Consider the following 26,849-nt stretch of genomic DNA (forward strand, 5'->3'; position numbering starts at 1 on the left):
CACCACCGGTCACCGACCTCCATGCAGAATACAACCCTTCAACAACCACTCTTTGCCTTCTGTGGGCCAGCTAGTTCTGGATCCACATTACAATGTCCCCTTGGATCCCATGCCTCCTTACTTTTTCAATAAGCCTTGCATGGGGTACCTTATCAAATGCCTTGCTGAAATCCATATACACTACATCTACTGCTCTCCTTATCATCGATGTGTTTAGTCACATCCTCAAAAAATTTAATCAGGCTCGTAAGGCAGGACCTGCCCTTGACAAGCTATGCTGACTATTCCTATTCATATTATACCTCTCCGAATGTTCATAAATCCTACCTTTGTACACCACGGTTCCTGTATCCTCTCATGACTCCCCTGTCTCATTGGACATGCCTATGCAGAACTCCACACAAATATCCCTGAATATTTGCCACGGTTCTTCCGTACTTTTCCCTGAGAACATCTGTTCCCAATTTAAGCTTTCAATTTCCTGCCTGAGAGCCTCGTAATTCCCTTTACTCCAACTAAACACCTTTTAGTCTGTCTGTTCCTATCTCTCTCCAATGCTATTGTCAAGGGGATAGAATTATGATCACTATCTCCAAAATGCTCACCCACTGAGAGGTCTGACACCTTCCAGGTTTATTTCCCAATACCAAATCAAGCACAGCCTTACCTCTTGTAGGCCAATCTACATATTGTGTCAAGAATCCTTCCTGAAAACACTTAAACTCCACCCCATCTAAACCCCTCTTATATTTAATTAGGCACTCTAAGATGATTTGTAAATGAGTTTAAAGGTTTATGGATCATCCATGTCATATCTACCACGTTTAGCTAATTATTAGACTTTGAACCAGGATACATGGAGGATGTTTAGGGTGTGTTTCTATTTATCATAGATAGCTTTCTCACATGCATCCAAAAACTTTCATCAGATAAATGTTAAATGGCAAAAGCCAGATAAAATATTTAGAAGTGTCAATGCTAAAACATTATCTTTGCTGTCATCTTTCTGAATCAGGGCCTCCAGGGAGCCATTTCAATGTTTTGAATGTTTTCGCTGGTGCTCATTGCCAGAACAAACCTTCCTTTTGTAACAGGTACAAGCAAGATGATTCACTTTGGTCAGAAAAACAGAACTATCGTATTAAAAAATTAGAAAATATGAAACAGAGAAGCAAAGGGATCTCGTCATCAGAGGCAAATAGATGTTTGTAAAAGGAAATAGACAAACATAGGAAATAAGGATGAAAAATTGGTGCAGGAAGGCTGAAAAGAGGTGGAGGGAATGGAAAGATGTGCGAAATGTAAGCACCTGCCTGGACTTCCTTGGACAAATGGTTCATTCCCATGCTGTATATTCCATGTAAACCAGTGGCTTTCCCAACATCCAAGGATAGATCACATTATACCAAAATGCTGTGCAAAACTAGGCAGGAAATTCATTATATACTGATAAATGAAATCATTGAATTAATAGGAGTAAACATAATATTCAACAATAACTATTTAACAGCAATCAAAATTGATGCAGGAGGAGAATCCTACTTGACAAACCAAAGTGGAGTGTGCCAGAGCTTAGTGCTGATGCCTTTCTGGTTCTTAAATTAAATAAATGCCTTTGATTTAGAAAATCGATACAATACAGTGATTTTCAGATGCTGCCAAACCAGGAGGGAAAACACAACAGAAATTACAGGAAGAGTCAGGCAAAGTATGTATGTGGGCAGGTCAATGGCAGACGAAATTTATTACTGAAGTTGCAAAGCACTAGACGTACAAAGGAAAAATATTCTTCATGTGAATCATGTTAAAATAGCCATGAGTGAAGCTGAACAAGCCTTGTGAATATTTCACAAGCATGATTAAAAGTCTGGATTATATTTTCAAAGTAATTAATTTTAAGTCTGAGTTCGAAGGAGCTTTGTTCCCCAAGGATATACAACACTATGGAGCCAAGACCAGATTAATTGATTTACAATATAGATCAGCCAAATTGGTAATTAAGCAACATTGACACTCCCTAACCATGAATCCACCATTGAACTTCACCCCATTGTCTCCTAGAGTTAGTGACCTCATCCTCATTTCCTCAGATCTTCCCTTCCAAGCCTGTAGACTCATGGTCTGGGAACCCCACTTTTAATTCCTCTCTAAAATCCACGAGGAGGACTGTGCTGGTAGACCCATTGTCTCAGCTTGTTCTTGTCCCACAAAATGTATTTCTTCCTACCCTGACTTTATTCTTTCCCCCTTTCACCAATTTCTTCACATTTACATCCACAACACCTCTGACAATTTCCACTTTCCTGGTCCCAACTGTTCCAAACCAGGATAGCATCAGGGCTCCACATTTCTTCCTTGAACAGGGCAACTAGTTTCCCCTCCACTCAAACCACCTACTTCCCTACATTGTACAATTTCTCCTTTAACTCCATTTACCAGCTATGGGAACCTGCATGTCATGCCCTTCTCTTTTTGGGATATGTGGAAAGGTCCTTCTTCCACTGTATTGATGATAGTATTGGTGCTGCTTCTAGCTCCCGTACATAACTTGATAGTTTAATCAATGGAGACACAAAAGACTGCAGATGCTGGAATCTGGGGCAACAATCTGCTGGAGAGAACTCAGCAGATCAGGTATCATCTATGGAGGGAAACGTCCACTATTCATTTCCCTCCAATAGGTGCCTGCCCGACCTGCCGAGTTCCTCCAGCATTTCGTGCGTTTTGGTCGCAGATTTCCAGCTTCTTCAGTCTCTCTTGTATCTCCGAGTTCCTCCAGCAGATTGTTTGTTGATGGTTTAATCACCTTCGGTGCCAAACTTCCTCCTTACTCTCATTTTCAACATGTTCCATCTCCGACAGGCCATCCTTCCAAGTTCACCTCAGGGGGTAGGTAGGTAGGCAGGCAAGGACTGTCCACGATAAACCCACAGATATCCCAACAACACCTCCTGCTCTCCTGTTTCCTCGCTGAACCCTGGAGCTCTGCTAGCTGCAGGATTGTCCTGCCGGGTACTGAGCAACAACCTGATGGAGGAGAGGCTACAAACACTGACTGACTGACAGACAACACACCGCCACCTCTCCGGTACCTACACACCTCCATCCTCTTCCGTCGTGGGTTCGCGCGCTCTTAGCACGTCAAACGTCGCCGCATCCCATGACGTCCTCGAGCGTGCGGTTGCATTGACCAACGGGGGGACGCGGTGTGACGGGGCGGTGCCGGGTGGACTGTCGGCGCTGTGTGTGTGGGCTGCTGGTTGATCGGCCGGTTCCCCCCCCCCCCCCCCCACCCCCTTCCTCCACAGCTCCTGCCTCCCCCTCTCTTGGGTTATATGTTGGCTTACGAACCGCTGCAAACTGGAGAGCAAGCACGGGCAGCTTGATGTGCAGTATAAAGCGGCCACCCCGCAGAAGAAAATGAAGAAGCGGAAGGAGTTGAACGCGCTCATCGGTCTCACCGGCGACGGCAAGAAAAAGAAGCCGAAGAAAAGCTCCGGGCATCAGCTGCTGCTGAGGACCGAGACCATGGCCTCGGATTCAGAATCATCTTCCGATTTCGACGAGTTCGCCGAGCCGGCATCCAGCTCCCTGTTCGCAAAGTAAGAATGAGCGCAGGATGAGGCCCTTTAACTCCAACTGCGTTTTCAGATTTTGGTGTTCGGGAACGGAACGGCGCCGGGTGGTTCTCTGGCGCGGAGATGAAGCAATGTAGCTTTAAAATGCGACTTGCCACGATGATCCGGTTGCTTGACTTTGTCAAATTTTGTTTGCAAATCTGTTGCCATGAGAACAGTGTTTTACACCCCACCGACCCTTCTAAGGCGGCTCTTCAATACCCTTAACCAAAGTCTGTTGGGTGTATTCTGTTCCATACCAAGTCCCTTTAGCCTATCATCCCTCCATTGTAGACCTGCATTGATCGCACAGTGTCTCAGTTCCGAAGAACCCATTTCAAACTTCTCTATAGCTATGACCCTTTGTAGCTGCAATCTGTTTAAGGCCTGTATCCATGGGTATACGTCTTTCATTATTGATAACAGGATCTTCATCCAAATAAGTGATATGCAATGGAACCTTCACCGAGCTCTCATTTGCTACTAACCTAAGATTTGTAATTTTGACCAAGCTTTTGTTTGGTCAAAGTTTCTGTTGCTAACATCTTTAATTCGGTATCCATTCTCCTCATTTAGACTATATATTGGCGTGTTTTTGCTGCAGAGGCACCACATGTGCAAGTTAAGTTTGAAGATGTATGGGACCCCTTATATTTTCAAGATTTCAAAAAAGCCCATTTAATAGAGATCAAAAGTTGAGTTTAGATATTTTGATATTACTTGCCCAGTGGTCACTGGAGAACATGTTCAAATTGAACATCAAAACAGAGATCGGAGTAATTGGGTAAACCCTTTAAGAAAAAAAACTGGATCAAGAATCTGAGAAAATGTTCTCTGTGGATATCTTCTACAGGTGGTATAGGTGTCATGGGATGAATGGCTGCCTTCTAGCATGTAAAATTGAATGATACTATTGTATTGGTTTGCATCCTTATACAGTGTATGCCATTTCTGCAGGCACATTTCCAGGCATTTAGAATATACAGGCAGTGCACAATTTCACCTTGCGTCTATATATTTCTTTTATGTAAGCGTCAATCTATGTAGAACAACTTTAACTGAATGTCATTATCACTCTTGATCACTGAAGTAATTTTTTAAAAATGTCAGATGTGTACTTTTAAGTTTTTCATTTCAAATGGCATTGAAATGGTGGCATTTAACTTTTTTGTCCATTACTCAAGTTTATTCAGGTGTTATACAAACTAAATGGATCAAAATGTCAGTTACTGTGTTTAGAGTTTCAGATAATCTATGTGCATTTCAACCTCTGCCTTTCGTTCTTTTGCAGGGGAGGCTACGTGAAATGCTGCAGGATTTGTTATCCACTATGTGCATTTGTTATGCTAGCTGCTTGTGTGGTAGCTTGTGTTGGTTTGGTCTGGATGCAGGTTGCTCTCAAAGAAGATCTGGATGCACTGAAAGAAAAGTTTAGAACATGTAAGTATAAATAGAATATGTATGTACAATCAATCATAAATGAGAAGTACTTAAAAAAAAATGTAGTTTGAGATATTCTCACAGGATCAGGGATTTTAGTACTTTTGCATTTGACATGAGGAGCAAAAATGATTGGCCTGTGGAGAATAGGAATGCCAGGATGCAGAGATAAACATTAAATTTATGTTAGATGAACAAAACTTCTAAGGAAATCAAAATGTTTTTGTGGTTCATTGCCAATACAACATTGGTCAGTTTTTCCTTAAGTTAGTTTATCAATTGTTGGAAATAATTCCAGTATTTCAAATGATTAATGGGAATGTCATAATGGACAGTACAGGGTGTAAATTTTATCTACTCTTCATAGTGTACGGGCTTCATAAGTAAGGCCAGTATTTATTGCTCATTCCTAATTGTCCATGCAAAGATGGTGCCAAACTATATTCTGGAACTTCTTCAGTCTTTCTCATGATGGTACTCTTGTTATGTTGTTGGATTGGGAGTTCCAGTATTTAGGCTATAAGATGATGACTTGGTGATAAATTTCCAAGTCAGGCCTGGGTGACATGGAAGGGAACCTTGCATGAAGGTCAGTTATTAGGTGTGGCAGGAGTTTTAACCTGTCTCTAACTGGTGTTTTACCTAATTAGTGTTGATTCTGGATGCAAAAAAAAAAGCAAAATGCTATATTCCACCAGCACTAAAGTACAAATGCATCTGGTGTCTCAAAACACTTGGAGTTTTTGTATTGATCACTTTTTCACCCTTAAGTCCAAAGCTTGTGTTGTGAAAGTTACAGAAGAGATATTCATCAGAGGTTACTTTCATCCCATAAGTTATGATTGGATCCAGACTTGACTCTGAATTTTGAGGGACTGGTTAAAGAGAAGTTCCCGAGATTTGCATTAGAATGGGAAAAATGCTACCTGCTTCATATTGCTGCATATTCAGTCAAAAGCAGAATTTCCCCAGAGATGTATAGCACAAGACTAATTCCTGGACTGTAAAGTAGAAGCCTGTATAGAAATTAAGATGTTGAATTCCAGATAGGAGGTCCAAAGAGGTGTGTTTCTTGAGAAGGAAACCCTGCTATATGTTTCTTTGAATATAATTTTGACGACAATGTTCTATTTTTAGTTCAAGCTTTATAATTGTAGGTTGTAATGGTAGAAGGTTTAAAGATAAGGATGAAGATAACGTTTTCCACCCAGATTTGGAACTTGGAATTCAGGATGATGTTAGAGGCTTAAACCCTCTATTAGTTTGGTAATCCAGAGGCTTGAACTAATGATCTGGAGATATGTTCAAGTTTATGTCCATGGCAGCTGGATATTGCAAATTCAGTTAATGAAATGAGCGTGAAGCAAAAAGCTGTTTTTAAAAAAAAAACATGCAGTTCTCCTTTCGGAAAGTAAGTCTACCATCTTTACCATTTTTATCAGTCATTCCAGATCCACTGCAAAATGGTTAACTTCACTTCTCCAAGGAAGTGCAGTCATCTTAGAACTGAACAGACTGCCCAGTGTTGACCTAGATACTTAATTTGATAAAGGCAGGCACACTAACCTGAGCGATCCTGCTGAACCACTTCATTAACATTGGGGAGGTGACAAGAATAGGGAGTGTTGTTCCACAGTTCAGACAAGCAATAACCTGACAGAGTCATTTAGAAATATCCTTTTCAACAAATGTCCTCAACGATCATTAATGGAGTCTTCCAATCCCAGTAGAAGGATAGATAAGTAAAAGTGCCAGCATGCATGTTTGGTGGTCATTGCACTGGAAGCCTTCAGTATTGACCCTGGACCTCTGCATCTTTCATGCTATCAGGTTAAATGGGGTGAGGTATCTTCGTGATTACCAGCTACTACTCTTCCCTCAGCTAATGAATCAATAATATTCCATATTGAGCATCACTTGGTAGAAACACTGAAAGCATCAAGAATAAGGAGTAACATTCTGGGTAGATTAGTTAGATTCTCCAGCCTCTGGGAGAAGAAATTACGCGGCCATAAATGAGGTACTATGTGAGGGTGGCATGATAGTGCAGCAGTTAGTACCGCTGCCTCACAGCTCCAGCAACCTGATTCAATTCATAACCTTGGTGGAGTTTGCACATTCTGTATGTGACTGCAGGGGTTTCCCTCACATCCTCTGGTTTTCTCCCGTTCTAGTTTGTAGGTTGATTGGCTGCTGTTAATTATCCAGGGTGTAAGTGGGTGGTAGAATCAGGGTAGAGTTGATGGTCATATGAGAAAGAATGGGTTAGATGGAACTAACTAAGGGAATGAGATTTCTCTGACAGCCACTATAGACTCAGTGGGATAAATGGTCTTCTACATCGTAGGATAATACGAGTAAAAATATGGGGTGGGCAAAAAGGCAAGAGAATTCATGATAAATGGCTGGATACTTAGAAGTGTGGAGGATCAGAGGGATCTATAATGCACGTTCACAAATCCTTGAAGGTAATAGGACAGGTAGGTAGGTTGTTATGAAGGCCTGTAGAATGCTTGCCTTTATCAGTTGAGGCATAGAACACATGAGCATGGACATCATACTATAAAACATTTAATTAGACTTCAGTTTGAATTATAGAAACTGTTCTGGTTCCCACTCTACAAGAATGCAATAGTATTGGAGGGGTTCAGAGGACATATGAAGGTGCTGCTGAGGCTGGAGAATTATTGTTGTGAGGAGAAACTGTAGGTCATGGTGGTTTTCTTTGAACAAAGGAAATGGAAGGTTTAATCATGGTTAAAGAAAAAAGATTGAAAAAAAAATGATAAACAAAACCTAATTCTCTTAAGTGGTCAGTAACTGGAGGGCATGGGTAAGTTAACTGGTACAAGAAGCAAAGGGGTGTTGATTGGTAAAGTCTGAAGCAGCATTGAATGGCTTTCTACATCATAGAAAAATATAAATAAAATATGGGGTAACTCATTTTTTTTTTAAAAAGTACCTGGATACGTACTTGAGCTATAATTTGCAGGTCTACAGAACAAGAGCTGGGATGTGCTATTTATGTAAACTTATTTTTGAAACTCGCAGATACAATGGACCAAATGGCCTCCTTTTGTACTATGATTCAGACTTCTTGCTCTGATCATCACAATGTCAGTCTTGGACCAATTGAATTCACCCCATGTGATATCATAAAAGCCTGATTACACCAGATACATTGAAGAGGAAGTCTAACCATTTCCACTTTAGGTTCAATCCCAATACAATTGCGTAACTTCCCACCACACTAGGGTCATTATTGGCCTGAAACTTGCATAGTCTCTGGATACAAGGTCAAAGGCTTTGGCTTTGCATTTTGATTTAAGATCCCAGGATTCCCTAGCGTGGGAGTTGCAATACTATGGCAATAACAACTTTCAAAAGACAGTTGGACAGGTACATAGATTGGAAAGGTATAGAAGATTATGGGCCAAACACTGGCAAATGGGACTAGCTTGGAGGGACATTCTGGTCAGCATGGACCTTTAGGCTGAAGGGCCTGTTTCTGTGCTCTATGACTCCATAATACTGGTCACTGATAAAAGTAACAAGTTCCATTCAATTTGAAGCTACAGGATTATTTTTTCCTTTTGTGTTAAAGCTCTTGTAACTAGGAGACATTAACTTTTTTTGAGTGGGAAGATGATTACTGGGTTCATGGTAAATTTTTCCTTTAGCTTTGTGACCTACAATAATGTCAGCCATCACACAATTTGTAGCTTTTTCATCTCTGGCAGTAGTTCACAAGTTCAAGTCTCATTGCAGAGACTTGCACACAAACATTAAGGCTGGCATCCAGCATAACAGGTACCGAATTGTGCTGTTTGAGACTCCAGCTTTTGCATAAGGCATTAAAATTTGAGGCCCTGCTCACCGTCCTGGAATAAATATGAATAATGTGCTGGTACTATTTTTTACTAACAATGGAAGTTATTCCTGGTCTTAGTCGATATTTATCCCTCGTTTGACATTTACTTAAACAAATTAACTGGTCATCACATTGTTTGTTTTTTGGAGCTTGTGAATTGTGCAAGAATATTTTATAATCTGCTTGGAAATGTATTTCCTTATTCATCTGATTGAGGTTAAACTGTTGGTGTGATACAGTGTCTCATTGGATAAACATGAAAACCTGTTTAGCATATTGGTAATGAACCTGTGCTCAACCCTGACTCTGGTAGCATTTTGCAACTGAGTCAAAAGTCAGTGGGTTCAAGTCCTGTTTCAATCTAGGCTGGCATTTCATTGCATTACAGATTAACTGTTGCATGCTATACTATGAGAGTGCTATACTGTTAGAGATGCTCACCTTTAGGTGAAACATTAAATTGAGGTCCTTTCTCCCTTCTCAGGCTTGTATTTTATATTAAAAAAATCTTATAGCAATATTTTGAAGAAAGTTGTGGGAATTCATCTTAGGGTCATGGCCAGTCTTTATTCATGATCTAAAAATACGACTAGCTAGACGTTATCACACTTGTTGGTGTTAATTGTTGTCTTCCCAGATTACAACAATAACCACAGTATAAAAAAATTATGTGATTGGCTCCTGGACATTTTAGTTATGTTCAGAAGTTGTGAAAGGCTTTTGTGATGTTGGAGGGTGTACTATTTTGTGGTCTAAGTGTTATGCAATGCTTCTGTTATTATAAATTATGATAGTTATTACTTGGCATTAACCATGGAGTTGTACAGATTATGACATTGCTGGAAACATTAAATTACTAAACAAGCTAACGTGAGATTAAATAATAGTCAGAATGGAGCAGTTTAAAATAAACATGTAGGCAGTAGACTGATTAAGATACTGCTGAAATAAAGCTGTTTCTTTTAGTTCCTGGGAAAGGCAATTATTAGTTTAGTATAATACACATGCTGATTTTTTTCACTACTTTCAGTTGTTGAGCTGTGACATTTTTAACTTGGTCTGTTTGAAATATTATAAGAGAATCCCTTTGAAATTCAAATGATTCAGTACAGCAGTAGGTTGATCTGCTATTTAGATAGAAAAATGATTAGAAAATAACATAACTCGGTGCTTTGCAAAAGTAACTGCATTACTTGCTCATTTCCCTCAAATGGAAGTAATGATCAAGTATTTTATGTTTGTTATATTCCATTGACATATCTTGCAAGATCATAGTGTGGTGGTGACTAATTGTAATTGCTGTGGTTACAGTTGCACATTCGCTAATGGTAGGAGCATAAGTACAACTTTGAAATTCTTTTTCAGCTGTTTTTGTTCCAGCTAAATGGCTCTATTCACTGATTGCTGGCAGTGACTCATGACCTAAACACATTGTTCTTCATGTCTCCAATGTGATTTGTGTGGTTGACCGATTAAATTGCAAACTCCAACTACCTCCGTCAACTTTCTATTCTAAATAGTAATAGGCATGTTTACAATATAAATGCCAATGAACCTGTTGTAAAGAGTCATGAATGATTGGTGTATGTCTTTCTTCATACAGGGTTTTGCATTTAGCCTTTTAGTGTCTTTATTGGCATGCAATAATAAAGTTGTAAGAAGCAACACTCGAGGGAATGTATTTTTCCCCTATTAGCAAGTTTCCCTTCTGGCAAAAGTAATTCTGATTAAAGTAGGCTTTGTAATTGTCAAATTTCTGCTGCACCACTCTGTTATTTTGATCAAAAGCTATGTAGTAAAAGCCTGCATTTGGCCCACTACTTCATCCAGTTTTCCCATTCCTTTCATGAGTATACTTTTGAGAACACAGATATGGAGTAAATCAGCTTTCCATTTGGACTTGTCGTCTTTGTATAGATTTATCTTTCTTCAAATTTTAGTTTTAAAACTAAAACATGTTTTGTCCTTGTAGTGGAATCTAGTCAAAAGGCCTCGTTTAGTGACATTCCAAAGCTAAATGAAGATCTTCTTGCAGTACAGAAAGATCTTATCAATTTAGACGCTGGAGACAAAGGAATAAGCAAAATATGGACCAACATCACGGAACTAAATAAGCAAGTAAGCAAACAATGTGCTGTTTTTGCATAATGAAGAAAGTAATGGCTCAAAAGACAACAGAAGTAATTTATTGCAAATCTGGAATGTACTAAATGGATGTTCTTGTACTATCTAAAACAGTAAGTGATGGTTGGTGAAGTGGCAGTGAATACATATCACCAGATATGAAAATAGAAGGATAAGAGGATAGCAAGAAGTAAAACAAATGAAGAGAGAAGGCTTTAAAAATACCTAGGAAATTCCACATCTGAGAGTCGGTGACCAGCAGGAAATGAACATTCACTTGGACCATTTCTGACACTTCTCAGCTTTTCCTGGATCTTCGTCTGTTTCAGGAGACACACTATCTACTGACATTTACTTTAAACCCACTGATTCCCACAGCCACCTTGACTACACCTCCTCCCACCCAGTCTCTTGAAAAGATGCCATCCTTTTCTACCAGTTTATCGGTTTGCGCTGCATCTGTTCTTAAACTGAGGTTTTCCATTTCAGGACGTTTGCAATGTCCTTTTTCAGGAAATGTGGCTTCCACTCTTGGTGCCATCACTTGCATTTCTTCCATTTCCTGGACTTCTGCTCTCACCCCACCTCCAGCCAGACAGAACAGAGTTCTCTTGGTTGTGGCAATTCACCGCACTAGACTTCGAATCCAGCACTTCATCCTTCGTCATTTCTGTCAGCTGTAATGGGATCCCACTACTAGTCGCATCTTCTCCTCCCCACCCCTTTCTGCTTTCTGCAGGGACCACTCTGTAACCCTGTTTTGCTCATCTCCACCCACTCAACCCTCCTTGTCCCCTGGCACTTTCCCCTGCAACCATAGGAGGTGCAGCACTTGTCCCTACCCCCTCGTCCCTCATTACCATCCAGGGACCTAAGCAGCCCTTCCAAGTCAGGCAGAGATTCACGTACACCACCTCCAACCTCGTCTACTCCATTCAGTGCTTCCAATGCAGCCTCTTCTACAATGGCAAGACAAGTGTAGACTAGGCAACCATTTGGCAAAACACCTGTGCTCTGTCCCTAATGGGCATCCCAAGCTCCCAGTTACATTGCACTTCAGCTCTCCATTCCCACACCTACCTGTCTGTCCTCTGCCTTTTCCATTGCCAGGGTGAGGCCAAATGCAAACTAGAAGACAACACCTCGTTTTCTGTCTGGATCATCTACAAACCAATGGTATGAACATTGGATTTTCCATTTACAGGTAATCTAAATGATTACCCAATTTCTCCCCTCTTCCATCTGGTTCCATCAGCCTATCACCCACACACTATACTTATTGGGTCTCCAGTCCCCTCCACCACTGGTTCCATCTGCCCGTCATCCCTCCCTTATCATCATCCTTACTTATTAGATTCCAGCATCTACAGCCTCTTGTGTCTCCACTTATCACCTTTAAGATTCTTTCTCTACCTCCACCTCCCCTCACCCTACCTGGCTCCATCTGCCCATCATCCTGCACCTGGTCCCACTTATTGCCTGTCAGTCCCTGCCTTACCCCTCCTCTCGCCTCTTTATACTGGCTATCTCCCTTCTGCACACTCAGTCCTGATGCAGTAACTTGATCTGAAATATTGAGCATCTCTTTCCCTCCACAGGTGCTGCTCAAGGGTGGTGGGTATATGGAACAAGCTGACAGAGGAAGTGGTAGAGGTGGGAACAGTTGCAATGCTTAGAAGACATTTGAACAGATTCCCGGATAGGAAATGTTTAGAGGGAGATGGGCCAAATGTGTAATCCACCAATACTTTGCAATGTTACTGCAATTAAGTCCGGCTGTGAGATTAGCACAGGGAATAACTGTTGGCAATAGCTCAAATTAAGCTGATCTGACCCATGCAGTTACAGTTTGTTTTTGGTATCCTTTCCCAGTTTTTTTTAATATATATATTGTATGGCTCTTCACAGTCCTAAACATACACTGCTGCCTAGTGAAACTTGGGCTTCTAAAGTGTGGCATTCCCATACAAGCAAGCATGATTACTATTGAAATAGCATAATTGGTAAAGTTCTGAGAAATCTGTTCTGATTCTTTCCTTCCCAGCTTCCTCCACCTCTTGTATTTATAGCCCTGCTTTATCTTTTCTACTGTGTCTTTTGCTTCTCTGGTCTTCAGCCCAATCTTTGCCTTTGTCTCTACCAGTGCCATGTTTCTGATGTTTTGCTATTTTCAGAACTTCCTGACTAAGTCCAATGACAGATCTGCCTGCTTTTTTAAAAAAAAATTGTTCAAGTTTTATCTGCTGATGAATGCTTTTAATTTAGATTATTTATTTGCTCTGTCTGCTTAATATTATTTAAACTCTGAAAATTTGCATATTGGCCAACTTCAGCAAAAAGTTGTTTTTTTTTGGCTTGGGGCAGCACATTTGCAGGAATTGGGGAAAATATTATGAACTGAGGATAATGTTATTGTCTGAGAAAGCAATAGATGTCACATAAGTGGAAGAGAAATTGATTGCAAGCCTTTAAATCTGATTTTTTTAAAATTTATTTTCAACTTGTATTTGAATGTAACTCAAATCACATTTTTGTTTTATTACTAGATTAACCAACTGAATTCAGCTGTTGCTCATTTAAAAGCCAATGTCAAGTCAGCATCTGATCTAATCAATCTTCCAGTCACTGTTGAAGAACTCCAGAAGGTATTTTTTGTGTAGTTTTATTTGCATGATCTATTTGACTAAAAACACTGATTTTAATCTTTTACATCAGATGTAGCAGTTCTTCTGTTTATACGTACAACTACTTGCTTTTTATGTACCATTTATTGCAACAGTAAAATATTATTTTTTACTTTATAATTGGGATTTAAACCCAAATAGGTTAGAAGATCAAGGAAGTGACTGAAAGCATTAGCAGAAAACTGTCAAAAGAAGTCTTTGTAGGAGAATATATTAATATTACGAAGGAGTGTTTTTTATATATTGATACACAATAGGCCTAGAATAGTACTTTTTTTTAACTTGGCTATCATTTGATCAAACTCTTGCAAAAGATAGTATGCAGAGCATATGTTTGACATATCCTATTTGGTCTTTGCAAATCAATTAAGAGTTGACAATCCTAATATTTCAAATATGTGAGTGAAGAAGACCAGATTTGGAAGATAGAGGTACATTGGCAAGATGTTACACTAGGTCAGCTTGCAGAGAAGAAGTGTGGATCTGTGGAAAGGGACAAACAAACAATATTAAAATATGTACACTTAAGAATTTTGGCCCCTTTGGAGGCTAATCACAGTGGGAATGTTAGGTGAACATCATTTATGTGGGGCTCTAGAAGAGTTGGATTTACCTTGTGTGCAACCATGGGCTTGGCTGTAAGGATGGTTTTGATAAAGTAAAATGTGCAGCCTTTATATTGAACTTGTATTCCATTGTGGTAAAGTATAAAACCTAATTTATAGGTTTTAAAATATGTCTGCGACATGTAATTTGCTGATTTTTAGGTTGTTGAAAGGACTCAATGAATAGACAAAATGTGTAGAGTCATTTCTCTTGTACATATTCTCTTACTGTAGGTCTATAATGTTTAGGTGGAATTAAATCTGATCAAAGGTTGTGGGGGCAGCTACAATAGGGACATTTAAGAGATTCTTAGATAGACACATGAATGATAGAAAAATAGGGAGCTATGTGGGAGGCAAGGGTTAGATAGATCTTAGAGCAGGATAAAATGTCGGCACAACATTGTGGGCTGAAGGACCTGTACTGTGCTGTAGTGTTCAATGAATAAAATTCTTTAGCCAACAGAATTGTGGGAGGACAGCCATTCAACTTTGTAGTGGCTGAAGAAGGCAGCCAACCATCACTTCTGAACATTAACTGGGGCTGAGCCATAAATGCGTCACTAGTATCTAGAAAATCAGTATTAAAAAAGACTGATGTACATTAAACTCTGATTTCTGGGAGCAAATGCTTCCAATTTTTGGAAAGTTTAAGAAGTTAATAAGTTGCAGAAGAGAAATGTATGTGTAATTTCAAAAAAACTGAGCTTACTGCATTGATCATTATAGAGTGTTGCCACAATCGGGAGCACACTTACAAGTGTTCAGCATGATGTTGGTACTATAAAAGCAGCCTTAGAAGATCAGAAGAAAAAAGTGGAGACACTTCAGCAGAGTGAGGTAAGGAATGCATTTGAAAGGAATGAGGAAAAGAATATTCCAAATAGATTTTTTTTCCGATTTCATGTAGAATGCACAGACAATTATTTTTCCTTGTATCCTTAATTTGCATTTATAATTTGTTTGTGATACTGGAGTTGTAATAAGATTGTTTACATTAATGTAATAGTTCTATAATTGCTGTTGACATGGTTTACATACTGGCATTTCAATTAAAATAATGCCTGAAAGGAAGTAGAAGAATATTATTGAGGTTCGACAGCGAATGCCACAACTTTTCTATCATTTATTAACCTGTTAATTTAACAATTTCTACCGATATTGCTTAGTGCCATAAACAGGCTAATTTGCAAAATACTTCATAGAAATATTCCTTTTGAATAATAGGTCTGTTAGTTATAGTGTTTTGATGTATAGAATAGCTGTTTTTGTATCTCTGTAGATAGGCAAATTATACAGGCATTCCCCCTCCCCATATTACAGAGGGTTTGGGTTCCTAAAAAAAAGGCCATATTGCGATTTTCTGTAATGAGAAGATGCGTCACCTGCGCATATATCAAGAAACGCAAGTTTAAAAAGATAAATGTTGTGTTGATTTATTTACTTTTTTCCACATAGATTAAGATTCACTTTTATGGAATTTGTTCTCAAATTTTTGATTAGTGATTTGTGAATTCCGCAAGGGTGCATTTCTGTTACCAGAACTGCCATAATGCAGGAGTCACTTGTATCGTCTAGTGTTAAGCCATTCAGGAAAGGAACTTACCGGGTTCAATCTCTGGTCAGACTGGCTTAGCTTCCTAAAGCTTTTCCACTAGACCTCCCTCTCCCCACTGGCAATTGTTTTGTGGGATTGAGTGGTGAATGGACTGTCATTAAAGTTAAATAATCTATTAATGTGGATTTTTGTGCTTGTAATATTGTTGGCTAGTTGAGATGAAAAATGAGAAATGCCAAAATTTTGAGCATAATTTTCCTTGCATGTATGCATTTATATAAAAACCTTTTTTTACCTGAAAGCATAGAATAGTTGTGATAATACTCTTAAATTAGGTAAAGATTTCTCTATTTGATTTAGTAAAAGCAGAAAGCCTTCTAAATGTACAACAGGTCTATTAATATTTGGAAAAGATGATAAAAATGTCTATTATCAAGGATAGATCCATATGGATTTGGAAACTGAACAAACTCTCTTGATAAAACTGAAGAAAATGAAAGACAGATTAGAAGGAAAGGAACCAAACTTTCCACTTGACTTTCATTCCTTTTATGGCACTGTGGCATAAACTACCCAAGCTTGTTCTTCTACCCCTTCCTGTAATTTTTCTCCTTCTGCACTTAAGAACATTCCATTTTCACTATGTCAGTTTCGGATTCAAAACTGTGGAAAGCATCTCTATCCAGCTGAAGTTGGTTGTCAACTATGTAACTTCTCTTCCTGTTTTTCATCAGACCATGACCCAACTGCTAAAGATTTCTTTCTTCTTCCTCACTCTCTCTTATCTGCCACCCTCTCAGGGACTTCCCAGACTTGAGCTCTTACTCAAATCTATACATATCAATTGTATTTTTTTTTGCATATCCTCAAAAATATACAGATTGGACTGTTTAACTAAATTCCTTCTCTTTAAACTAGTTTCCTATACCTGGAGTACTTTCTACCTTGCTTCTGCTCCTCAGAACTAATGTGGCATCTACCAATCCATGCCCTTGTTTTCTTTGGTGTCAATTTGGTCTCTGCCAATCCATATACTTGTTTTCTTTGGTATCTCCTTTTAACAGCTTTACAGCCTTGGTCCCTCTACACCATTCCAAATCATACCCAGGCTTCTCTCTATATTCACCTGCCAGACCCCATCTAGCAAGCTGTTCTCTGTTTAACTGAATTTGTTTCCACCTAAAGACTTCTGTTTTGGGCTGGCTTCATTGTTATGTTCAGCATGTTTGCTGGGCTTTGCTGGCACAATAGGGAGGCCTCATTTCCCAAAATTCCCATGACTTCCTCTCTCAACTGGTAAAACTGGAGGTGATGATTATCAACTGAAATTGGTCATTGATTTTAATTTGGAGATATGCAAGAACTATTAAGATTTTAAAAAAATTATAAAGAAAAAATATACTTAAAAAGATTTGATGAAAAATAAATTTAAAAAAACTTGCCTTTCCCTTTTCCTCATCCTTTGCCCTTCAATACAATCAATGGGCCTCTGACCTGGTGAAGGATTTGACTGGCAAAATTTTTCTCTTCCATGCAATGCTGGGTAATCTCTGCGAGGTCCCACTGCTGTCCTCAGTGTGGGTTCCATCAAACCAACATATTCAAACTGAATCTGTCAGTACACACAGGACTTGACAGTGCGTATGTGATAGTATGGGACAATTCAATTTCAGTGACTTAATGCAGGCGATTCCAATTGGAACTGCAGAAGTTCATCAGCACAGTCTGGCTCTTTATGTCCTCTCCTTGTAGATGAAAAGTGTGTATCTGGAGACCTTTGGTCCAAAATGTGCCTACCTATCTTTGAGTATGTGAGAAAGATTCCAGTTCTGCTGACATTCTCGCTGATTCCTTTCTTTTATGATGAATATATTACTGCTCCTTTTCGCTTTCACTGTGATCTAGAGAGCTTAATCAAGTAAATGTTATCCTCTTGATTTTTGTACACCATCTTTCCTTCCCTTCTTGCATGAGTTTATCCAGATCTTCTAAACCCTGTAGTCCCTGTGCTCTGACTTTCACCTCCTGCAAAGGTTGCATCCTTTCCCTTGTTCTCATCTCTGTTGCATCTACACTAATGCATTCATCTGAATCTGTGAATCTCTGCTCTCACCCTTTCACTGTTTACATAGTAACGATGCCTCCACTGTCACCCCACCCAACCCCACAAGTCACTACAGAATCCCACTATCAAATACATTTTCTATTTTCTCATCCCTGCAATTTAACACATCGGGAATATTCATGTTTACTTTGCCAATACCCCTACTTTTGGCTTTCGTTACTGTGGCTGTTTTCAAAATAATCGTAACAGATATGGTGCTTGTCAATTCCACTCTTAAATGTTTTTGCATCTGGGATATTGATTTGTGTGTCAAACTCAAGCTACCATACAGTAAATACTGCTCTAGTGTGACTTCTAAAGAGTCCAAATGCATGGATGACAGCGTGGTTGAACATTCAATTTTTCTGAATTTTTGGTAGTTTCCCAGTTCCAATCTATCTGCTATTATTCTCACTTTAGCATTTGTCCCTCGCTGTTCTGTTATTTGAAAGACCCTTTTGTTTTTCTGGCTTGTTTTTATTTTCTTCCTGCTCACTGTTTTGGCACAAGCAAATGCACTTCAATGTAGGAACAGAAGTTGGCTGTTTAATCCCTAAGGCACTCCTACTCCCCAAGACACTAAGACAGTGATTGATTGGTGACCTAATTGCAAATACTTTTGCAATGTTATTAAATACCTTTTGATTAACAGAAGTCCATTAACTTCAATGTTAATGTTACAATTGATATATTCACCGTTGTTTGTGGATGTGTGTTCCAAACATCCAGCACTTCTTGCATGTAGAAGCATTACCAAAGTTCACCTCTGAAAACCCTGGTTCTAAATTTTAGACTTTTCGCACACGGTACTCTCCTTTTCTTGCTTTTGTATCAGGTCCCCTTAATATATTGAAAATGATAATCAAATCACCTGCAGAACCTTTAGTTCAGGAAACGCAGCCCTAATTTAAGTGATCTGTTCATGTAACTTAATCATTGGTGCCCATGGTATAATATTGGCGAACCACTGCAGGAGCCCCTATCAGTCCCTCCTGAGGTTGGTACATGCAACTCTGGATTTGATTATAGGAAATGAACAAGGCCCTTCAGTACTCTGCCTTACCCCTACCATTTAAGTCTGTGATCTAAGAGATTCATTTTTCCCTTGATCTCTTAATAACTTTTGGTTAACAAGAATCTATCAACTTAAAGTTAACATTTGAGATAATGTTCGTTGTTACCTGCAAGAGGGTATTCATCCATTGCACATTTATATGACTACTAATCAATTCACTTCTCAAAACGTCAGTTCTTTAATCAGGACTTAGTATAGCTGTAGTATAATTTCAGCCGTGTGATATTCTTGTCCTTGGAATACGTTGTCCACCTCTTCATTTTCCTTTTATGTAACCATCAATCATATTTTAATAATCTCTGTAAATGCAGCCACTAAATTTCTTCACAGATCCATTGTTGCCAGCTTTTCACTAACTTGAAAGTTCTATGTTATATTCTTTTGTCATTTCAAAATGAATGACTTCATTACTGGTTACATGCCATAATTTTGCTGAATTACTTGATTTGTTTTTGGACCAGATCTTGCTGATAATGCCATGTACTAGCCCTGCTACTGCACTAAATTTTTGCCACTGCATTACTTCCATTGCACTGTTGGTGATGCCAACATGGCCTTTCCATGAGATGTAATGGGCCATGAACAACAACTAAGTGGCTAATGTCCCACCCATGGATTACCTTGATGACATCTTGATGGCTTGTGCTGTGGAAGGCTGTTTCACTGTTTCATAACAACTTTGATCAGAGACATTTGGTGATTGGGGGGGGGGCGGGGCTGGGTAGGAATGAAAAAAATGAATTTTAAAAATTAATTAAAACATAAATGTATATTGAAATGGAGAATAGGAATAAGTGGGTACCTTATGGGTTTATAGACTGCAATGTGAGGGATGCCAGAGGAAATGAGCTGGGGACCCCATCTACTAACAATTCAGTCACTTGGATGAGAAGATGGAATGTACAATGTTCAAGGTCGCTGATGATATAAAGTTAGGTGGCAGTGTGGGATATGAGATGGATGCTGAGAGGCATCTTGAGGATACAGATGAGTTGTGAATGGGCAAGGTCATGGCAGATGGAATATAATATGGAAAAAATGTGAGGTCATCTACTTTGGCAGGAAGAAACAAGGGAGGTTTTTTTTTTGAATGATGAGAGTTTGAAAGGTATTCAAAGGGACCTGGGTGTTTTTGTGCATGAACCATTGTAAGTTACCATGCAGGTAAACTAGCTATTAAGAAGGCTTTTGTATGTTGGCTTTTATTGCAGTAGGATTTGAGTACAGGAATAGAGATGCCTTGCTCCAGTTATATGGTGACCATATCTGGAATATTAAGTACGAGTCTCATCTCCTTATCTAAGGAAAGATATACTTGTGATGGAAATTTCTGGGGTTGCAAGTCTGTCATATGAAGAGAAATTAAGCAGACTGGGCCTATTCTCTTGAGCTTAGACGATTCTGATGGCATGGCAGACAAAGCAATGAGGCTGAATGGCCTGCTCCTATTTTTTAAAATTTCTTATGTTCTTGCATTCTTAGCTAAACTTGCCATTCAAATGAATAGGGGCCATGCTAAGTTTGAAGCAGAAATTTTCAACATTTGGCTCTTGACAAACATGGCTGTCACAAGTGGATCCACCATAACACTGTCATATTCAGGTCGTGGGCTAGTTTCCTCAGAAGGTTCTGCAGGATATGGCTCTGAAGCCTTTGAACGTGATGTTTTTGTGAAACAAAACATTACTGGCTATGGTGTTAGTGCAAGTTTAAAATCATTTTAACACAGAACTCAATAGCAGAGGAGGAGGCCATTTGGTATTGGTATTGGTTTATTATTGTCATTTTTACCGAGGTACAGTGAAAAACTTGTCATACAAACCGATCTTACAGGTCAATTCATTACACAGTGCAGTTACATCAAGTCAGTACAGAGTGCATTGATGTAGTACAGGTAAAAAAAACAATAACAGTACAAAGTGTCACAGCTACAGAGAAAGTGCAGTGCAATAAGGTGCAGGGTCACAACAAGGTAGATTGTGAGGTCATAAGTCATAATCCATCTCATTGTATAAGGGAACTGTTCAATAGTCTTATCACAGTGGGGTAGAAGCTGTCCTTAAGTCTGGTGGTACGTGCCCTCAGGCTCCTGTATCTTCTACCCGATGGAAGAGGAGAGAAGAGAGAATGTCCCAGGTGGGAGGGGTCTTTGATTATGCTGGCTGCTTCGCCAAGACAACGAGAGGTAAAGACAGAGTCCAAGGAGGGGAGACTGGTGTCCGTAATGCGCTGGGCTGTGTCCACAACTCTCTGCAGCTTCTTGCGATCTTGGGCAGAGCAGTTGCCATACCATGCCGTGATGCATCCTGATAGGATGCTTTCTATGGTGCATAGGTAAAAGTTGGTGAGAGTCAAAGGGGACAAACCAAATTTCTTCAGCCTCCTGAGGAAGTAGAGGTGCTGGTGAGCTTTCTTGGCCATGGCATCCACGTGGTTTGTCCAGGACAGGTTGTTGGTGATGTTCACTCCCAGGAACTTGAAGCTGTCAACCCTCTCGATCTCAGCACCATTGATGTAGACAGGTGTATGTACACCGCCCCCTTTCCTGAAGTAATTTCTTCTCTTTGAAAGAACTGACCAATTTAGTCACCTGAATTGCATGGGAAAAAATGTATTCATTTGTAGAATCATGAAAGTGCAGAGAAAAAGTGCTTGTTTTGGTAGTCTGTTGTCGGGTATGCAAACGACATGGCCTACTTGACGTTGCTAACTGGGTAACTAAGACCTAAATTCTAGGAGACTACAATGATGTTGGAATGTGGAGGATTTTGCAGAGACAGCATAAGTAGTCATTTTTCAGTCGCTTGAGGTGCTTGCTGCTGGTAGTCCAGGTCTCAGAAGCGTACGAAAGAGCAGGGATCACTGCTGCCTCGTAGACCATCAGTTTTGTGCCAGGTCTGTGACCTTAAACTTTTTCTCAATTGATCAAAGGCTGTACTGGGGCATTGAAGGCAGCGATGCTTGCCTTTGCTGAGGTGACATGTGAGATGTAGCAACCAATCCATGTTTTTGTGAACATTTTTTGTCAGAGGGCAGTGTTTTTATGGATGTTTGGTGCAGCAGGGACAGGTTGGTTGGGGACTTTTAGAATGTAGATCAGTATAGCACAGGCCCTTTGGCCCACCGTGTCTGTGCTGATTATGATGCCAGTCCAAACTACTCCCATCTGCCTACACATGGTCTGTATCTCTCCATTCCCTGCCTGTTTGTGCCTGTCTAAATGCCTCTTAAGCATCGCTATTGTATCTGCCTCCAACACTTCCTCTGGCAGTGCATTCCAAGCACCTACCAGTCTCTGTGTGGGGGGGAGAAAAAACTTGCCTCATAAATCTCCTTTAAACTTTGCCCCTCTTATCTTTAAAGCTATGCCCCTAGTGTTTGACGTTTCCATCCTGGGAAAAAGACTGATCTCTCTTTATAGCAAATGTTCTCTAATCCAGGCTAAGTCCTGGTGAACTTCCTCAGCACCCTCTCCAAAGCCTCCACATTATTCCTGTAATGGAGTGACCAGAACTGCACACAGAACTCCAGATGTGTCCTAACCAAAGTTTTATACAACTGTAACATGACTTCCCAATTTTCATACTTGAGGTTCCTACCAATGAAGGCAAGTATGCCATAGACCTTCTTTACCACTCTATCTATTTGTCTTGCTTCTTTCAGGGAGTAATGGACTTGCACGCCTAGATTCCTCTGTACATCAATGCCCCAAAGGGTCCTGCCATTTATTGTATACGTTCTTCTTGCATTTGACCTCTCAAAATCCAACACCTCACGGTTATCTGGATTAAATACCATCTGCCTTTTCTCTGCCCACATTTTCAGCTGGTTTATATCCTGCTGAGTCCTTTGACAGCCTTCCTATCTATCCACAACTCCACCAATTTTTGTGTTGTCTGCAAACTTACTAATCAGCCCACCTACATCTACCTGTATATCACAAACAACAGAATTGCAGATGTTTTGCTTTGCAGATGTTGAGCGTAAGGCCCATCCTGGTGTGCTTCAGTGAAAGAGTCACAAAGGCTTGGCCTCTTGAATGTGTGCAAATGCAAACATCATCTGCATACTGCAGTTCGACTGCTGAAGTTTGGATGACCTTGGTTCCAGTGTGTAGTCATAATGAGTTGAACAGTTTCCCATTGGTAGTGAAGATTAGTTCCACTCTTCAAAGAAGTTTATTGGATGTGGGTGCAACATTGCCATAAGAAAGATTTAAGCAATAGTGCAATCTTGTTTGACTCTGATCTTTGACATTTGGCTCTGTTGAAGACCCTTTGGTTAGTATTGTGGAGCAAACATAAAGGGGAGATGAATCTCTGTGGGCACCTGAATTTAAGGAGGTTGTTCCACAGTTGCTTCTGATTAATTCCTGCAGCCCTTATCATACCTTTTAACACTTTCTAAGATGAGTAACAAGCTTTCCTAGTCCAGCCAAGCTGAAACTCCTCATTCCTGAACTATTCTTGTAAATCTTTACATTCTTGAGGAGCTTCACATCTTAATGTGTGGTGACCAGATTTGAACATGCTACTCCAGTTGTGGCCAAACCAAAGTTCATATGTTTGCATAACCTGTTTTGTATTCTGTCTCTGCTTATCTAACCCAGGATTCCATATGTTTTACTAACAACAATTTCAATGTGCCCTGCTACCTTTTGAATGGACATATCCATGCAGGTCTCTATTTTAATGCACATTTCTACTGTAATATTAGTCTACGCAGCTGTTTAACTTTTTTTCTACCAATATTTAACACTTCAACCTTTTCTGCATGAAATTCCTCTTTACTTGTATGCCCATTATATCAGGCTGTCATTGTTATTTGCTGTCCATCGGTATTCTTTGCTGCCTATCAGTATCCTGTTCCTCACTGTTCACCACCACTCCAAGGTTGATGTCATCTACAAATGTTTAAACTTTACCCTGCACATCCATACTTAAATCATTACTACCTGTAAGTTCTGGCACTGACTCCTGAGAAATGCCGCTGTCTACCACCTTTCAGGCTGAAAAGCAGCTATGCTTATTGTCCTTGAGCAATTTCCACACCCCTCCTCCAGTTTTCCCTTCTAGATCTTTAGTTATTGATTATTGAATCTATTATCTTGCCAGAGGAAAGATTGTTTCCTTGCATGAGTGTTTAAAATTTTCAATATTTGAAATACCTTTGCTATCTTGGGAGAAAACTCCAACTTTTCCAATCTCTCCCCAAAATTGAAATCCCTCATCCACGTTATTATCCTAATAAAACACCTCTGCAGAGTTTTGACATTCTTCTTAAAGTGTGTGCCTTAAATTGTGCACAGTACTCCCAGCAGAAATTAGGAAGTGATTTATAAAGATGTATATTTGAGTGAATTTGTTGCTTTTGTATTTCATGCTCTAATTTACAAAGTCAGATATCCTCTCATGCTCTAATCATCAACATAATCTGTCACCTTTGATTTGCAAATCACACATCAATGTATTGCCATTTAGATTGCATATACTTGGCTTTTAAAGTCTACATAGTTATCAGTATGTTTTTCTTTCATAATATCATTTTACCCATATTAACTTTGAGTGTCCCAAGCAGATGTAAAAATCAATTTGTTTGAGGTCATTACAAGCAATATAGAATTCGTAGAACTATGTTGTAGTTGAACCTGCAACCTAATACTGCAATTATAGTATAAACAAATTGTTGGAAAATGACTGCTGCTAAGAATCCATCAAAATGTTTTATTTGCAGCATTCATTAACTAATTTTAAAATGCTACTCAGCTTTACGTAATTTTTCATTCATACTTTATAGTTTACTGGAAAAAGAAATGCCAATTTGAAATCCATTGAATGTTTTATGCAAAGTTTAAATCAGTATAAGCATATTTTGCCATTTGTAATATTGTTGTGGACAGCTGGCCTACATTTTAAAAGTTTCAAAAGTAGAGTACTGCAGATGCAGGAAACTTGAAATATAAACTAAAAAGGGTGAGTGTTTACAGCAGGTCAGGTGGCTCCTCTGCAAAGAGAAACTGAGTTGGTGTTTCAGGATAATTACGTTTCATCATTTGAGATGCTGCTGTTTGACTTGCCTGACCTACAGACTGTTGACATCATTACTGTTTTATATTTTTGAGGTCTGCACCTAAGACAAAATGTGCTGTTCCTCAGTCATTTATTGTCATGACTATGGGCTGCATTGAGGTGACTGACAGTCGGATGTTCAGTAGGGTTCTGCTAGCTGTTAGCCATTCACAACTCAAATCCTTTCTGACTTCCACATTGCTTAACCAAATACAGAAGCCTAAAATAACTGGCTCTGCACTTCTATACCATGGGTGAATGGCCTTGCAGGCATGTGAATTATCAGAGTCATTTAAAAATAGTTTAAAAGCCTTTGATAGTGACAAATTGTCAAACAATGTTATAGCTGTATAAGACATTGGTGAGAATGCAGTTGGAGTATTGTGTGCAGTCCTGGTCACCACGCTATGGGAAGAATATGATTAAGCTAGAGAGGGTGCAGAAAAGATCCTCAAGGATGTTACCTGGATTAGAGGGCTTAATTTATAAGGAGAGACTGGATAGGCTGGGTCTGTTTACCTGGAGTGAAGGAGGCTGAGGGGTGACCTTATAGAGATTTATAAAATCATGAGGGTCATAGATAGGGTAGATAGTCACAGTCTTTATCCCAGGGTAGGGGAGTCTAAAACTAGAGGGCATAGATTTAAGGTGAGAATGGAAAGATTTAAAAGGGGATTTGAGAGGTGAGTTCTTCCATGCAGAAGGTGGTGGTTATATGGAATGAACTGTAAGAGGAAATGGTGTAGGCAGGTACAATTGCGATGTCTAAAAGGCATTTAGACAGATACATGGATAGGAAACGTTTAGAGGGAAACGGGCTAAATGCAGGCAAATGGGAATAGCTTAAGCGGGCACCTTGTTGGGCCAAAGGGCCTGTTTCCATGCTGTATGACTCCATAACACTATGACCATAAGAGCATCTGGGTGAGTCTGAGGCCTGCTCCCCTTTAAGAACCCACAGGGTGCCACTTGTCAGTTTGTTCAGCCCTCCACATGTGGAGAAGTTGAGGGAGTGAGTCCAGGCAGTGGACTGGGTCCTGCATGATCTGGCCCATTGTGTTAATTGCTGCTTTCCAGTTTCTGTTTTTTCTGGATAAAGGGATTTGAAGTTTAAATGCAAATAAAGTCAGATGGGCAGCACGGTAGCGTAGCGTTTAGCACGACGCTATTACAGCACCAGCGATCGGGGTTCGATTCCCGTTGCTGTCTGTAAGGAGTTTGTACGTTCTCCTGGGTCTGCATGGGTTTCCTCTGGGTGCTCCTGTTTCCTCCCACATTGCAAAGATGTACGGGTAGGTTAATTTGGGTTTAAAATGGGTGGCGCGGACTCGTTGGGCCAGAAGGGCCTGTTACCATGCTGTAAATAAAATAAAAATAAAAAGTCACAAAAGATTGAACCATAAACATTTGTTGAGAAGATTCTGCACTTGGAGCGGCAGGGTTCAGGCAGAATCAGCATAGCTTTAAGAGGACTTTGTCTCTGACTAATTTGATTGAATTTTTCAAGGAAGTGACTAAATGTGTTAATGAGAATAGTGCGGTTGATGTAGTCTACATGGAATTCGGTAAGGTCTTTGAACCTGTGTCATATGGAATCCAGGGCAAATTGGCAAATGGATTTAAAACTGTCTTGGTAATGGGAGGCAGAGCATGACAGTAGAGGGTTTTTTTTTTACAATTGGAGGCCTGAGACAAATGATGTA

General features: G+C 39.7%; 2 protein-coding genes across 2 annotated transcripts in view; one reads left to right on the forward strand and one right to left on the reverse strand.

The window, feature by feature from the left end:
* The window catches only part of LOC127568144 (cytochrome P450 4B1), an 82,236-nt gene extending 79,178 nt beyond the window's left edge, over positions 1–3,058 (reverse strand). The window contains exon 1 of the mRNA XM_052011523.1: positions 2,807–3,058. Coding sequence (XP_051867483.1) covers positions 2,807–2,867 — 61 coding nt within the window. The 5' untranslated portion in view covers positions 2,868–3,058. The remainder of the gene's footprint in view (positions 1–2,806) is intronic.
* Positions 3,059–3,171: 113 nt separating this feature from the next.
* Positions 3,172–26,849, forward strand: part of efcab14 (EF-hand calcium binding domain 14) — a 49,841-nt gene continuing 26,163 nt past the window's right edge. Inside the window, exons 1-5 of the mRNA XM_052011524.1 lie at positions 3,172–3,602; positions 4,909–5,057; positions 10,901–11,046; positions 13,599–13,697; positions 15,071–15,181. Of these exons, the coding sequence (XP_051867484.1) occupies positions 3,421–3,602; positions 4,909–5,057; positions 10,901–11,046; positions 13,599–13,697; positions 15,071–15,181 (687 nt within the window). The 5' untranslated portion in view covers positions 3,172–3,420. The remainder of the gene's footprint in view (positions 3,603–4,908; positions 5,058–10,900; positions 11,047–13,598; positions 13,698–15,070; positions 15,182–26,849) is intronic.

Source organism: Pristis pectinata, chromosome 3, assembly GCF_009764475.1.
Source record: "Pristis pectinata isolate sPriPec2 chromosome 3, sPriPec2.1.pri, whole genome shotgun sequence".
NCBI lineage: Eukaryota > Metazoa > Chordata > Chondrichthyes > Rhinopristiformes > Pristidae > Pristis > Pristis pectinata.